The 13477-nt window shown below is 37.4% G+C and overlaps 5 protein-coding genes and 1 non-coding gene across 10 annotated transcripts; 4 read left to right on the top strand and 2 right to left on the bottom strand.

The window, feature by feature from the left end:
* Positions 174–3488, top strand: LOC104734966 (cytochrome b5 domain-containing protein RLF). 5 transcript variants are annotated; one of them, XR_002034934.1, is made up of 7 exons: positions 174–291; positions 411–474; positions 693–777; positions 879–1206; positions 1296–1595; positions 1934–2186; positions 3089–3488. XR_002034934.1 is itself a non-coding variant. In XM_019235023.1 (5 exons), exons 2-4 carry the CDS (start codon positions 739–741, stop codon positions 1574–1576), a joined length of 648 nt encoding a protein of 215 aa, XP_019090568.1. In that variant the 5' UTR covers positions 174–474; positions 693–738; the 3' UTR covers positions 1577–1595; positions 3089–3488. The 5 variants fall into 5 exon arrangements, 2 of the variants coding, with proteins under 2 accessions (XP_019090568.1, XP_010452968.1); XR_002034935.1 differs by lacking the exon at positions 411–474; XR_002034933.1 differs by having other exon boundaries at positions 174–474.
* LOC104734965 lies at positions 3321–5239 on the top strand. The gene has a single exon (XM_019235022.1). The coding sequence runs from the start codon at positions 3360–3362 to the stop codon at positions 5097–5099; it is 1740 nt and encodes a 579-aa protein (XP_019090567.1). The 5' UTR covers positions 3321–3359; the 3' UTR covers positions 5100–5239.
* On the top strand, positions 5808–8053 carry LOC104734963 (malate dehydrogenase, glyoxysomal). The gene is made up of 8 exons (XM_010454661.2): positions 5808–5966; positions 6272–6490; positions 6596–6910; positions 6995–7084; positions 7174–7293; positions 7392–7481; positions 7589–7683; positions 7779–8053. Exons 1-8 carry the CDS (start codon positions 5892–5894, stop codon positions 7849–7851), a joined length of 1077 nt encoding a protein of 358 aa, XP_010452963.1. The 5' UTR covers positions 5808–5891; the 3' UTR covers positions 7852–8053.
* TRNAV-AAC lies at positions 8143–8216 on the bottom strand. The gene has a single exon. It is a non-coding gene; the product is annotated as a tRNA-Val (tRNA).
* Positions 8372–10413, top strand: LOC104734961 (soluble inorganic pyrophosphatase 6, chloroplastic). Its single transcript, XM_010454659.2, has 6 exons — positions 8372–8727; positions 9220–9380; positions 9510–9610; positions 9700–9881; positions 9979–10077; positions 10161–10413. The coding sequence occupies exons 1-6, from the start codon at positions 8461–8463 to the stop codon at positions 10251–10253; spliced, it is 903 nt and encodes a 300-aa protein (XP_010452961.1). The 5' UTR covers positions 8372–8460; the 3' UTR covers positions 10254–10413.
* On the bottom strand, positions 10511–13445 carry LOC104734962 (serine carboxypeptidase-like 19). The gene is made up of 14 exons (XM_010454660.2): positions 13218–13445; positions 12932–13077; positions 12736–12812; positions 12520–12642; positions 12332–12434; positions 12214–12250; positions 12021–12123; positions 11803–11889; positions 11540–11707; positions 11386–11457; positions 11168–11286; positions 10960–11076; positions 10833–10878; positions 10511–10745 (listed from the first exon to the last, which is right to left on the bottom strand). Exons 1-14 carry the CDS (start codon positions 13349–13351, stop codon positions 10665–10667), a joined length of 1413 nt encoding a protein of 470 aa, XP_010452962.1. The 5' UTR covers positions 13352–13445; the 3' UTR covers positions 10511–10664.

Here is a 13477-nt window from a genome sequence, read left to right as displayed (position 1 = left end):
ACCCAAATTAAGGAACCGAAATAGATAACCGAACAAAACCAAAATTACAAGTTCGGTTTCAGTTCAGATTGTACTATTTTTGATTCTATTATTAAATTTAAACCAAAATAAACCCGAATTGGACCGAGTCGAATTTGGTATATTGAATCCACCAGCCTCCAGGGAAGAACATATTCATTTTTGCCAATACAGAGATCTCTCTTGGCTCTTTGGTCGTCACTGGTCTTTGTTTCTCCTTCGACTCTCTTTGGTTGGAGCTCGAGTCGATTTCTTTTTTCTCAGATCCACCAGGTTTTTCAATTCAATTATTAGTTTAATTCACCGTACATCTGAATTCCCTACTTCTTTTTGTTGTGTGTGTTTCTGGGTCGTAATTGATGATTGCTTGATATGGTGGAAACATGAATCAGGAATTGCATAAAGTTTCTGACTTTAAGAATTCCCACCACTTATTCTCTCCATGCTCGTTTTAAGGTTATATGCTATTTACTTTCTCTGAGCTATTAATTTTTTTTACCCAATAGTCCCTAAAAATAAAATTTGGCATCTTTACACTTTTGTTTTGTCTATAACTATCGTATTTGATATGTGAAGTTTGCGGAGAGAAATGATGAGTCTTTGTTGTAGATCTTCGTCTTCTTCCTCTTAGTTCTTTTCTAACCGATACAAATTGTTCTGTTATTTGGGTGCAGATTGTTTTGAAACTAATTGCTTGAAGCTCAGTTGTGTAGCTCAAAGATGGATACTACTAGAGATGATGAATTCACATTCTCAAAGGTAAGTTTTTGACTCTTTTTCTTGAGGACTTGAGTTTATAGAAACATGAAAGTTTTAGAATTGATGATTTTGATATTCTTGGTTTGTTCCATTTTTTGAAGGTTCCGTCACCAGATAGTGAAGTTGTTCTTGAGGCAAAAGAACTTGCATCAGATGTGGGAAATATTACCCTTAAAGATGGATTAGATCAACAAAGCAATGGTCTTATTTGGAAAGACAAGTCACTTCCTCCAAAGGAAGAGACAATAGGTTCTTTGTCTTTTACAGTGATTGATTCTTCTTCATCTTCGAAAAAGCCGTCCAATGATTCATCTGAGACTTTCAAAACTCCAGCTAGAAAGCCTATAACTCGTACCAAAGTTCCCTTTGAGAAGGGTTATAGCCAAATGGATTGGATGAAACTTGCACGAACACATCCTGATCTTGCAGGTAAACAAATGGATTGCTTTGTTAGTCTTCTTTTTCTAAATCACATTTTGATGTGTTACATACATGAAACTTGGCAATGTGTTTTGTAGGCTTGAAGGGAGAGTCAAACAGGAGGCTTATTCCAATGGATGAAGTAAAGAAGCACAAATCAGGAGATTCAATGTGGACTGTTTTGAAAGGTCGCGTGTACAACATATCGCCTTATATGAATTTTCATCCTGGAGGTGTCGATATGCTGATGAAAGCGGTTGGAAGAGACGGTACGCTATTGTTCAACAAATACCATGCTTGGGTCAATTTTGATATCTTACTTGAGAAATGCCTTGTTGGAGTTTTGGATGATACCAAAGCGAAGAAGCAAGAAGCCTAATCGCTATCTTGCTAAAAAGGTGAGATGATCATACATTATATACTCGTGTAGAGGAATTTACTAGTCAATATGAATTTAAATAGTTTTTACATTCTGATTCTTCAAATGAAAACACTGATCACTATTTGTACTGTGTATTAGACTTTTGATACAACTCTTTGATGTCAATATATATTCAAAGCATCCAGAGAATCATTGTGATTGATTGTCCCAATTCTTATTGTTATCTTTTTTGTTTTTGCTTTTATAAAAGTTATGAATGGAAAACTGTAGATATTATTAGAAAGAATCTATACAATTTTCGTGATTGACCCAAAAGTTAATGTTCCATTACAAGTTTTTGTTTGTATCATGAAGGTAGCAAACCAAGAAAAAGCAATTTTTCTTTCTTCTGCCCAATCAGATTCCGACAAAGACTGAGGGTAGTTTAGGTTTTCCAAGTCGAAGACAAAACCTGACTCGTCTCACATAGTCTCCATTGGCTTATAATAATGACACTATCATTTTTTTGCCAATATTTGTCTTCTTTCTTGGGACACCTGTTTCTGAAATTTTCTTCTTGTTTTCTCCTTTCGATTTCTATCTGGAGCCCGAGTTGCAGATCCACCAGGTTTTGAATTCTGTTCTTTGATTCTTTCTGTTCTCCCTTACTGTGCATCTAATAATTTTCTTCTGGATTTTTCATTGATTTGCTTGATCGTAGTTCATGACTTGTTTTATAATGCATGACTGTTTTGTTTTGTGAAATTAACCTCTCTGATTTTTAATTATTCTCACCACTTGTTCTTCAATCGTCACTTTCAGTTTAGGTGTTTTATTTTGATTCTATCTTTAGACTTGGTTTTGTCTTCAGTTTTGGTTTATGACATCTTTGTTATGTGAAGTATGCAGAGACTCAGAATTACATAATGAAACTATCTTTTTTATAGATCTTCCCCAAATTGTGGTTTAGGTTTTTTTTCTTGTTCTTTTGTTTATTGACTTGTTCATAAACTTGCTGATACTAGGATGAGCTCATCATTTCTGGTGTTCTCTCGTGCTTTTTCAGTAGTCATTTTTCCAAGTCAAACCTTTGAGAAACAAATATTTTCTCAGATTTTGGGGTCTTATGTTTGGATCTTCAATCATGATTCTAATCAAATATTATATTACAAACAAAAAAAAACCTTGACTTTAGACTTTGTGATGATATCATTGATCACCATTGCCCAAATCTTTTATTTTGTGAATTCGAGTAAAGATGTACAGTCACATCTCACCTTACTGCTGCAATTTTCATCCAAAAATCATTTGGTTGGTACTTGGTTCCTGTCTCAGGCTGAGTACTTAGCTTCCAAACTTGTGCTCCTAACTTCAAATGCTTAATGAATATAGTGCCCTTGATTGTTCTTTGTCTCAGTTCACATTCACTTTTTCTTCGCCTGTTAAATTGCATTCAATAATTACAATGTTCTTTGCTCTTCTTGCATCTCCTTAACTCTCAAGTTGCATGCTTACTGTATTTTTTTTCAGTCCCGTGGACAACTTCCAACAAAGATCATTGCTCTTCTGCAGAACCTGATAATCTCCAACAAACATTCTTCGGTTTACGGTGTTACACTAGCAGAATAGTTCTGCTTTCCCATTGTTGAAGATGGACAGGGCAGATACATCGGGATTTGTTACTGGCGGAAGTTATTCATCTCTCAAGTTGCTCCAATATATGCTTATAACTACACGTGTGATGTGCTAAGTGGTAGTTTTTGGGGAGTTCTCTTTTATCTATATCCTTATTAGTTTTCATATGAATTTGAACGACGGTGTAGCTCATCTCTCTAGTGACACCAACATTGATATGGGTGACACCGATCTTAGCCTGAAGTGCCTTCGGGGTTCTCAAAACTATTTTTGTTCCAATGTTTCTAATTGCACTGATGATGGCTGCCGGTTGGTTCTTGGATTGGGTCCAACTTCATCTTCATATTGTTTTAGTGTTAATAACAATAACAAAGATCCTGCTTCTGGATTCACTCAACAACTCGGTGATTCAGCTCTACAACTTGGTCTTCCTGCTGTAAGCATAGACACTTTCAGCGGACTTGATTGTTCGTTGTCTACATATACAGATTTTACTATGCCCCGAGATACTATCAATGATGGTCGACAACGTGTGATTCCTGTTATTGATGAAGGTTCTACTTCTGCAAAGAGATCAGGTGGCTACATGCCATCACTTCTGTTAGATTCAAATGTCAATAGTCCTTCACAGAGGGAACAACTTAATCATATTGGAACCGGCATACATTCACAAGTGAGCCTAGAGCCATCAACGTTCTCTGTACAGCAGAGGAGTAGCAATCCGAGGAAGTGCAAATTCATGGGATGTGTGAAAGGAGCTCGAGGAGCATCAGGACTATGCATCAGCCATGGAGGAGGACAGAGATGTCAGAAACCAGGCTGCAACAAAGGTGCAGAGAGTAAAACCACTTTTTGCAAAACCCATGGTGGAGGGAACAGATGTGAGCACTTGGGATGCACCAAGAGCGCCGAAGGAAAAACCGATTTCTGCATATCTCATGGTGGTGGAAGACGTTGTGAGTTCCCTGAAGGATGTGACAAAGCAGCACGTGGCAGATCGGGCCTCTGCATCAAACACGGTGGTGGCAAAAGATGTAATATCGAAAGCTGTACACGAAGTGCTGAAGGACAAGCTGGTCTTTGTATATCCCATGGTGGTGGAAAACGATGTCAGTTTATTTCAGGTTGTGAGAAAGGAGCTCAAGGAAGTACTAACTACTGTAAAGCACATGGAGGAGGAAAACGCTGCATATTTTCAGGATGTAGCAAAGGAGCAGAAGGGAGTACTCCTCTGTGCAAAGCACACGGAGGTGGGAAACGCTGTCTCGCAGATGGAGGTGGGATTTGCTCTAAAAGCGTACATGGTGGAACTAACTTCTGTGTTGCTCATGGTGGTGGGAAAAGATGTGCTGTAGCGGGGTGTACAAAGAGTGCGCGTGGTCGCACTGACTGTTGTGTTAAGCATGGTGGTGGGAAACGTTGTAAGATTGTTGATTGTGAGAAGAGTGCTCAAGGTAGTACTGATTTCTGTAAAGCTCACGGTGGTGGGAAAAGATGTTCTTGGGAAGATGGAAAATGCGAGAAGTTTGCTAGAGGCAAAAGCGGTTTATGTGCTGCGCATAACACTGTTATGTCTCGGGAGAAAGGAGATGGAATCAAGAGCGGTTTAATTGGACCGGGACTGTTTAGTGGCCTTGTTGTTGGCTCTGCTTCTCATCATTCTCAATCTGGAGCTAGCGCCGTCTCCGACTGTACTGAGTCTGTTGATAGAATACAGTTTGAGAATAGACAGAAGAAGAAAAAGATGATGATACCAATGCAGGTTCTTGTACCTTCGTCAATGAAATCTCCAAGTAATTCAAATGGAGGAGAAACAAACATCTTTGACTTTATGGTTCCGGAGGAGAGAGTTCACGGTGGTGGGCTAGTAATGTCTTTACTTGGTGGCTCCATGGGTCGAAACTGAAAGCCATTGGTGGTTTGGTAAAAATGTCACCCCTTCTCAGCAAAGACCTGTGTGTAAAATAGTACTTCCTCCGTTTCATATCCGTTTTATAATATAGAATGTTTAGAGAAGTATTTATGTTTCATAATATAGGATGTTTCTAATTTTTTATGCAGCTTTTAGATTAAACTTATATTTTATATTAAGCAGACTTGTATATGATTGGTTAAACTTTTTAAAAGTAACTATTTCTTAATATGCATGTTTTCACTAAAACATGCTATATTTTGAAAGAGAGGGAGTAGTATACTACGTGGGGATTCTCTGCATTTTTTGGGCCGTTTTGGTTTGCTTGGTTTTTCTGTATGTACCCGGTTATGTTACTCTTTGTCATCTAAACCGATGACTCAAAAGTCAAAACCCAAAGTCTTGTTTCTTGGTCAAACCACTTTCTAAACTATCTTCTCCACTTATGGGCCTTTAGTGGGCTTATTTACAATCGCCAATACAATTGTCGAACCCAAATTTACTATAATTTTATAGCTTCAATGTTAAAACCTATTTTTGTACCGAAAAATTGAGAGCCACAACGGTGAAGGAGACGAGAGAACAACTTGAAGATAAAGGGATAAGGAAGGCTTCCTACAAAAAAACAAAATGAACAACATTTTGTTTCCACACAAAATTATCAAATATTACAAAATACTTAACGTCATAATCATTCAATCTAGTCCCCATCTTCTCTCTTCTCTAACATACAAATTAAAACTCTTTTAACAGCTTTGTAACGAGAGCAAACAGAGGAACACAAGAATGGAGTTTCGTGGAGATGCCAACCAGAGGATTGCTATGATTTCAGCTCATCTTCAACCTTCTTCCACTCTTCAGGTTTTATTTACTATTCAACCTTCTAAGTCAAGTTACCTTATTTGGTTCATTAAACATTGGTTGTTCTAAAACAAGCAATAATAATTTGTATTCACTCTTAAAAAAAAGTGATTAGTCATTAAGACTCAAACTTTAGTTCAGTTACGAACTTGACGTTCGTTTTTACTAGTGTAGTTTTTATTTCTAGTAACTGAAGATTTCTGATGCCAGTAGAGAGTAGAGAGTAAGAGAGATCAATTTGTTTTTGTTTCCAATGAAGCCTTGTAGGACTGAAAGTGATTTTTTTTTCCTTCCTTCTTGTTTAGATGGAAGCAAAGAACTCGGTATTGGGAAGAGAAAACTGCAGAGCAAAAGGTGGGAATCCAGGATTCAATGTAGCAATTCTTGGAGCTGCAGGTGGGATTGGACAATCTTTATCTTTGCTGATGAAGATGAACCCTCTTGTCTCTTTACTTCATCTCTACGATGTTGTCAATGCTCCTGGCGTTACAGCAGACGTCAGTCATATGGACACTGGAGCTGTTGTAAGAAGAACCTCTCAACTTTGGAAACTTCACATAAGATTACTTCTTCTTGCTAATGAATGAGCACAGAGTAATGACCCTTCTTGGTTGGTTTGATTCAATTAGGTCCGCGGTTTCTTGGGACCGAAGCAGCTTGAGGACGCACTAACGGGTATGGATCTTGTGATCATACCAGCCGGTATACCGAGGAAACCAGGGATGACCCGCGATGATCTGTTTAAAATCAATGCTGGGATTGTTAAGACACTATGTGAAGGTGTATCAAAATGCTGTCCTAATGCTATTGTCAACTTGATCAGCAACCCTGTGAACTCTACTGTCCCCATTGCCGCTGAGGTTTTCAAGAAAGCTGGAACTTATGATCCTAAGAAGCTCCTTGGAGTTACTACACTCGATGTTGCTCGTGCCAACACCTTTGTGGTAATAATGTGATTCTTCACTTCATATGGCTTTTACTTTTCTTGAATTTTCAATCACTTAGTGGATATTTTCAATCTTGTGCAGGCAGAAGTTCTTGGCCTTGATCCAAGAGAAGTTGATGTACCAGTCGTTGGGGGACACGCCGGAGTCACAATCTTGCCACTATTGTCACAGGTTTCATATAAATAGAAATTACAAGTCGTTTCCATTGCATCAGCTTATCTGCTAATTGATGGTTTTGCTTAATCTTTTTTTCTCCTAAGGTTAAACCTCCTAGCAGCTTCACACCTCAAGAAATTGAGTATCTCACAAACCGAATTCAGAATGGTGGAACTGAAGTTGTGGAGGCAAAAGCTGGAGCTGGATCTGCAACACTTTCAATGGTAAAACCAAACCGATTCATTTTAAGACATCATCGTAAACACTTGTTTTTCCCTGAACAGTGTCCTGAATCCATTTAAATATACTATTACTACTACAGGCATATGCTGCATCCAAGTTTGCAGATGCTTGCCTTCGCGGGTTAAGAGGAGATGCAAATGTCATAGAGTGCTCTTTTGTTGCTTCTCAGGTAAATCTTGAAAAGACTATTCAATTGTATTCATATTTTAACGAAAACACTTCACTCTCTTTCATTATTTCAATGCATTTGACTTGTGTAATGGCAATTCATCACAGGTGACAGAGTTAGCTTTCTTCGCAACCAAAGTGCGCCTTGGCCGTACAGGAGCAGAGGAAGTGTATCAGCTTGGACCCTTGAACGAATACGAAAGGTTGGAAACATAACTCATCATCTCTTCTAATATACTTGTCTCAGATAAGAAAGTGAGAGAGTTACCTTTATATTGATTTCCTTTTCTTTTTACAGGATTGGTCTGGAGAAAGCAAAAGAAGAACTAGCTGGAAGTATTCAGAAAGGTGTTGAATTCATCAGAAAATGAATCTGAGATAATAATCAGAGAGACACAATAAGATCATTTTCCCTAATATATTTGATAATGTACTCATCATCATGCCTGTCCTCTGTCTCCATCTACTTCTCCAACTTTGTAAATTCCTTATCAGTTTGTGTTGTACTATGTGACCTTTTGCAACGTGGCTTATCTATGTATTTCGATGATCCTAAACCAATCTTTAGAAACTGTTGAGAGAAGGTTTTAAGGCTTTGGTGACACAAAAGTTGATCACACATCTTAAGATTCGAATCAAAAAAAAACAATGCAAAAATAAAATGGCTTCGCCCGGGTTCGAACCGGAGACCTTCAGTGTGTTAGACTGACGTGATAACCAACTACACCACGAAACCTTTACATTTATGTTTCCACAGTTTTAATTATTTATAACGGTATTACTAAAGTTGGTCATACCTACTCTACTCTACAGAACCCCACGTGATCTATTCGCTTCGTTTATTTTGGTTTTTGTATAATCTTTTGTTTTTTNTTTTTTTTTTTTTTTTTTTTTTTTTTGGTGAGAGAAGAGAGAATAAAGGAGCCAGGGAGAGAGAGTAAAACGAAAGGCCATTACTTTCTTCAATCTTTTCTACAATAATGGCGGCTACTAGAGTGATAACTGCAGCCACGGCCGTAACCCAAACCACCTCTTGTTTCCTCGCCAAACGAGCTTTCGCTCTGCCGGCTAAGAGACCTTGCGGCGGATTTGGCGCTCTCTGTTTCAGCAGAAGAGCTTTGGTGTTGAAATCCAAGAGACCCTTCTCCTGCAGTGCCATTTACAACCCTCAGGTGAAGGTTCAAGAAGAAGGTCCACCCGAATCCTTAGATTATCGTGTTTTCTTCCTCGATGGTTCTGGAAAGAAGGTAACTTTTATTACTCTTTCTAACTTTCTCCGTTTGTGTCTCTCTGTTTTCAAAGTCAAAAGCTTGGTTTACTGGGGAGAAGTGTTGAGTTTTTTTTTGGGGTCTTTCACATTGTTATTTTTGAATACTCTTGTGGTTAGATTTGTGCACTCATAGACGCATCATAATTAAAATTGTATTCTTTGAGATTGCTGTCGATGATCTAAAGATCTACATTGTGAATTTGCTTTGGTATGCTTTTGGTTCATCACTCTGTTAAGCTTTTTGAGGTTGGTCACTAGGACACAATTTGAGGAAATTGATTGGTCTGCTAACCTAAATTCTGAGGTTTGGATATATAAATCACACTCTTGTGGTTAGATTTAGTTTTCTCTGGGATTGCGAGCAATGTTTCTAAATATTTACAATTTGAATGATTATTGAAATGCTTTTGGTTTATCACTCTGTTCTGTTTTAAAGGCTGGATAAGGATTGTGTGCATTTTGTGTATAGGTTTCTCCATGGCATGATGTACCATTGACCTTAGGAGATGGAGTTTTTAACTTTATAGTTGAAATACCTAAAGAGTCGAAAGCTAAAATGGAGGTTGCTACTGATGAAGATTTCACTCCTATTAAGCAAGACACTAAGAAGGGCAAGCTCAGATATTATCCGTAAGTGTATAGCTTTCTCTTTCTTGAGTTTTGCTTTTTCCTAAGCTAAAACTTTTTAGAGGCTTCAGCATCCATTGATGACAATCAATCTTATCTCCTCAGTGATTAACACTACTGGATTTTGTCCAGGTACAACATAAACTGGAACTATGGGTTGCTTCCACAGACATGGGAAGATCCTTCTCATGCAAATTCTGAAGTTGAAGGATGTTTTGGGGATAACGATCCAGGTGAAACTGTGGTAGTCTGTTTATGTAATGGAAAATGATATCACTCTGGAACAAACAAGAGTGTGCTTATTCTTGGTTTGGATTTGTAGTTGATGTTGTTGAGATTGGTGAAACCCAAAGGAAGATAGGAGATATTCTTAAAATCAAGCCTTTGGCTGCTTTAGCTATGATTGATGAAGGAGAGCTAGACTGGAAGATTGTTGCCATTTCTTTGGATGACCCAAAAGCTCATCTTGTGAATGATGTCGAAGATGTTGAGAAACATTTCCCGGTACGAGCTAATCTAGTATTAGAAACAAGTCCCCATACGTTTATGCAAAAACAAAGTACATGAATTTTTGGTTTCTGACCCTAAATCTGGTGAGCAGGGTACACTAACAGCCATTAGAGACTGGTTTAGAGACTACAAGATCCCAGATGGAAAGCCTGCTAACAGATTTGGTCTTGGAGACAAACCAGCAAACAAAGTAAGTTCTTCTTTCTACTTTATCTTCTCTAGTGGTGATGCTTTATGTTTGGTACTATAACTGAGAGGGAGCTATCTATACAGGAATATGCTTTGAAGATCATCCATGAAACAAATGAATCATGGGCTAAACTTGTGAAGAGAACAGTTGATGCTGGAGAGCTTTCCCTTTACTGAACATATCTTGCAATGTCCACTTCTGAAGTTGAATAATAAACAGAGTCAAGAGTCCAATATCATTCTTGTTTTTCTTTCAATTGGGATCTAGAAATTGGGTTTTTTGTATTTCACCATTGATGACTGAGAAGTAATAAAATGACATACTGCTTTGGAAATATTTAATTGGAACATGAAACAGGGTCTGTGACTTGCCATGAAACAGAGCTTCTCAGTTTAGAGTGCAACACAATGTTTAAAAGTTTTAAGCTTCAGAGGGTTGGCGTGGTAACTTGTTTAAGTGAGTAACGGACATCTCCAAAACATGGACAGTACGTGAGCTATTTCGATTACAGAACAACATGTGGCAAAATTGCAATTTTTACCGGATATTATCAAACAAACAACAAAGAGAGAAGTGAGTGAGAATGTTCAGAGAGGTTCTCCATCAATCCATCTTCTGAACATAACTGCGGATTGATCTGGATTGTACTCCGCTGTGTGCCCTCCTCCCTGTACACCACACAATAAAAGCACTCTACATGACTTTTTGTTTTTCCTTCAGAAACTTTGGACAGTACAAGAATGAAAGGGTTTAACCTTGATGGTTGCAAATGTCATCTTATTCGCGTAAGTTCTTGTATATCTACAAACACGGATGTAAACAGTGTGTCTTTAAAGATAATCTTGAAGAGATTGGAGTTTGAAACAATGGTTTTTTGTTTACCCAGCAACTTGATTGCTACTCATCATCCAAGGTCTCCAGTCATCAACAATGGAATAGTTGAGAGCTCTGATCCATGCTTGAGTTGAAGAGAAAGGTACCATAGAATCATGATCACCACTGTTCCAAAACCTCCAAATACATGAGTTTGTTAAATTATAAAGATACATAAAAAAAAAACAACTAGTTTGGCAATATCAAAGAATCTTGCCTGTAAATGAGAGAGCGAAAGCCTATACGACTTATGTTCACGTGATACGGAAATGCATTGAAAATTTGAAACGTATATGGTATGTTTTGGATGTTGCATCGATTCCATTTTCCTACTTCCTGCATCACATTAGTAATGAGTTTGTGTGGATTTTATTATGTTTTGTATAATAGAACCAACCAAAAAACTTATAGAATTCACATAGGTAGGTAAGGTACCTTCTTCACGCCTAGAGCTTTGCGTACATTTTCATCGTTCGCCCAAAAGGCAGACAGAAAATACTTATAAGTCTGAGAAGACAAATAAAATGTTAGAACTCTTCAAACCCATCAATATTGAAAAAAATGAAGGACGTAAAGAGAGAATTGTTACAAAGCAGCTAGGTGGTGGCAATGATGATGAATCATTTCTTGAAAACTCCTTCAGTACTCTTCTTCTATCGGTTCTGATGTTTGATATGGTTTGTAGTGTTTCTGGTATGACGTAATCTACTTCGCAGTTTCGTAACAATATATGCTCTGCGTATATCTCTGACATACACTATGAACTCAGAAAGCAATGAGACAATTAGTCTTTGAAAGCACAATCAAAGAAGCTAGATACACAAGTGATGTGTGCAGTATAAAAGTCTTTACATGGTCATATGTTTGAAGATTATTTGAGCATCTTGCATTACTTGGGTCTACGTTGAAGAATTTGCCTTCACAACTTCTTTCAAGTGACTGCCAAGAAAAAAAGAGTAGTGAAAAAAGATTATAACTTAATGTCTTGCACACAAAAAAGTAGTGAAAAAAGACTCTTAACTTAATGTCTCAACAATCATATATGATGATTGATGAAGATAAAAGAGTACCTCAAAGAGCTCATCTGAAATAAGTCCCATCCCATGAGCAAATGAAACTCTGTAGTTAGATTCTAGGTTTCTATCTGTCAAAGGGTTTCCAAGAACATACCCTGCTCATAATTTAGGAATGTGTGTTAGTAGAAGACATATTCTTATCGCCGTATATATCCATATGATTGAGTGAATAGACTGTTTAAACACCTGAATATTTATGAGTGGTGTGAGGCCTTTCTCATTTCCTGTTTTCATATTGTGATTGTAAGCTTTTAACTCAAAGATACCAAAACTATGGAATGTGCATGGTGATTAAAAAAGGCTACCAAGAGAAATCTGTTGAACAACCCCTGGAACAATAAACCCAGAAAATGAATCTCCACCAACGTAAAATGGACTCGATATAAACTCCTGGTGATCCACAAACCACTGCAAGTAATCACACTAAAAACAGTTTAGAGGGAAAGTAAAAAAAAATAACCAACACAAGAACAGAGCAAAAAGAACACTTAACACTCCTACGAAACTGATCAATTTGGTTAATTTGTTTGGTGTCGCTAGACTCAAAAGCACGCCGAGTTCTCGCATAAGAATATCCAGAGCCAGCAGGAGATTCCAAATACAAAATGTTAGCCACCTGCAAAACAATTGAGTAAATAGAAATTCAGAATGTAACTCTTTTCAGAGAGAGAACTATAATAATAAAAAATAGAGTAATCTCTGTCTTAACCTTTGTCCATGAAAAAGATGTTAACTCTAAAGGAGGCACTGTTCCATTATACTCATCCCCTTTAAAAGCTAAAGGACCTAAGAAAGACAAACAGTAAAATTTCAACTTGAACACTTGTCTTAACCATCCAAACTAAGGCGGTAACATTAGAGCCATTAGTGATTTACATAATAATACAAAATAAAAGATTTGTTACCGTTGGCAAAAAGCAATCCACAGATGGAGCTGCAGCCAGGGCCACCAGTGAGCCAGATCATGAAAGGATCATTTTTTGGATTTCTCTCTGATTTTACAAAGTAGTAAAAGAGCTCAACGTCTCCAGATTCACCAATACTCACATATCTTCGTTTTAAAACCCACATGCAAAATAAGAAAGAGACATGTTCTTAGAACCTAATTAAGGATTCTTACTTAATTTTGTGTGTGTTTTTGATTCTGCTCAGACATATTTTAGAATAAAGAGATAAACTTTTGTTTATTACCCAGTCTCGAGCTCAAAAGGAAGAGGACCTTCAAAACCAGGAAGATACTTCACAAGCAAAGAAGACGCATCAACATGAATGGAGGAGATGGTCAATAGAAATAAGACAAGGAAGCTAATTAGGCCGTTTCTCATTTTCTCTGCTTCTTAGTGTCACTTCTTGAACATAAAACAGTATGACGATCAACGAAGAAACTAAATAAACTCATATTCAAAAGAAAGAAGTCGAGAGTAATAACTAAAAACCAAGAAAATGCAAAT

The sequence above is a fragment of the Camelina sativa genome, chromosome 13 (assembly GCF_000633955.1).
Source record: "Camelina sativa cultivar DH55 chromosome 13, Cs, whole genome shotgun sequence".
In the NCBI taxonomy this organism is placed as follows: domain Eukaryota; kingdom Viridiplantae; phylum Streptophyta; class Magnoliopsida; order Brassicales; family Brassicaceae; genus Camelina; species Camelina sativa.
Note: the sequence above shows the minus strand (reverse complement) of the source record. Positions and strands in the feature narration are given on the sequence as shown.

Excerpts from the sequence above, each read along its gene's own strand:
- LOC104734961 (XM_010454659.2), top strand. The coding sequence starts at position 8,461 with ATGGCGGCTACTAGAGTGATAACTGCAGCCACGGCCGTAACCCAAACC. Across the intron at positions 9,381-9,509 it reads GGCAAGCTCAGATATTATCC|GTACAACATAAACTGGAACT; the intron begins GTAAGTGTATAG and ends GATTTTGTCCAG. Across the intron at positions 9,882-9,978 it reads ATGTTGAGAAACATTTCCCG|GGTACACTAACAGCCATTAG; the intron begins GTACGAGCTAAT and ends TCTGGTGAGCAG.
- LOC104734962 (XM_010454660.2), bottom strand. The coding sequence starts at position 13,351 with ATGAGAAACGGCCTAATTAGCTTCCTTGTCTTATTTCTATTGACCATC. Across the intron at positions 12,813-12,931 it reads TGGATTGCTTTTTGCCAACG|GTCCTTTAGCTTTTAAAGGG; the intron begins GTAACAAATCTT and ends TGTCTTTCTTAG. Across the intron at positions 11,458-11,539 it reads TGCCACCACCTAGCTGCTTT|ACTTATAAGTATTTTCTGTC; the intron begins GTAACAATTCTC and ends TTGTCTTCTCAG.
- LOC104734966 (XM_019235023.1), top strand. The coding sequence starts at position 739 with ATGGATACTACTAGAGATGATGAATTCACATTCTCAAAG. Across the intron at positions 778-878 it reads ATGAATTCACATTCTCAAAG|GTTCCGTCACCAGATAGTGA; the intron begins GTAAGTTTTTGA and ends CATTTTTTGAAG. Across the intron at positions 1,207-1,295 it reads AACACATCCTGATCTTGCAG|GCTTGAAGGGAGAGTCAAAC; the intron begins GTAAACAAATGG and ends TGTGTTTTGTAG.
- LOC104734963 (XM_010454661.2), top strand. The coding sequence starts at position 5,892 with ATGGAGTTTCGTGGAGATGCCAACCAGAGGATTGCTATGATTTCAGCT. Across the intron at positions 6,491-6,595 it reads ATATGGACACTGGAGCTGTT|GTCCGCGGTTTCTTGGGACC; the intron begins GTAAGAAGAACC and ends TGATTCAATTAG. Across the intron at positions 6,911-6,994 it reads CTCGTGCCAACACCTTTGTG|GCAGAAGTTCTTGGCCTTGA; the intron begins GTAATAATGTGA and ends AATCTTGTGCAG.
- LOC104734965 (XM_019235022.1), top strand. The coding sequence starts at position 3,360 with ATGAATTTGAACGACGGTGTAGCTCATCTCTCTAGTGACACCAACATT.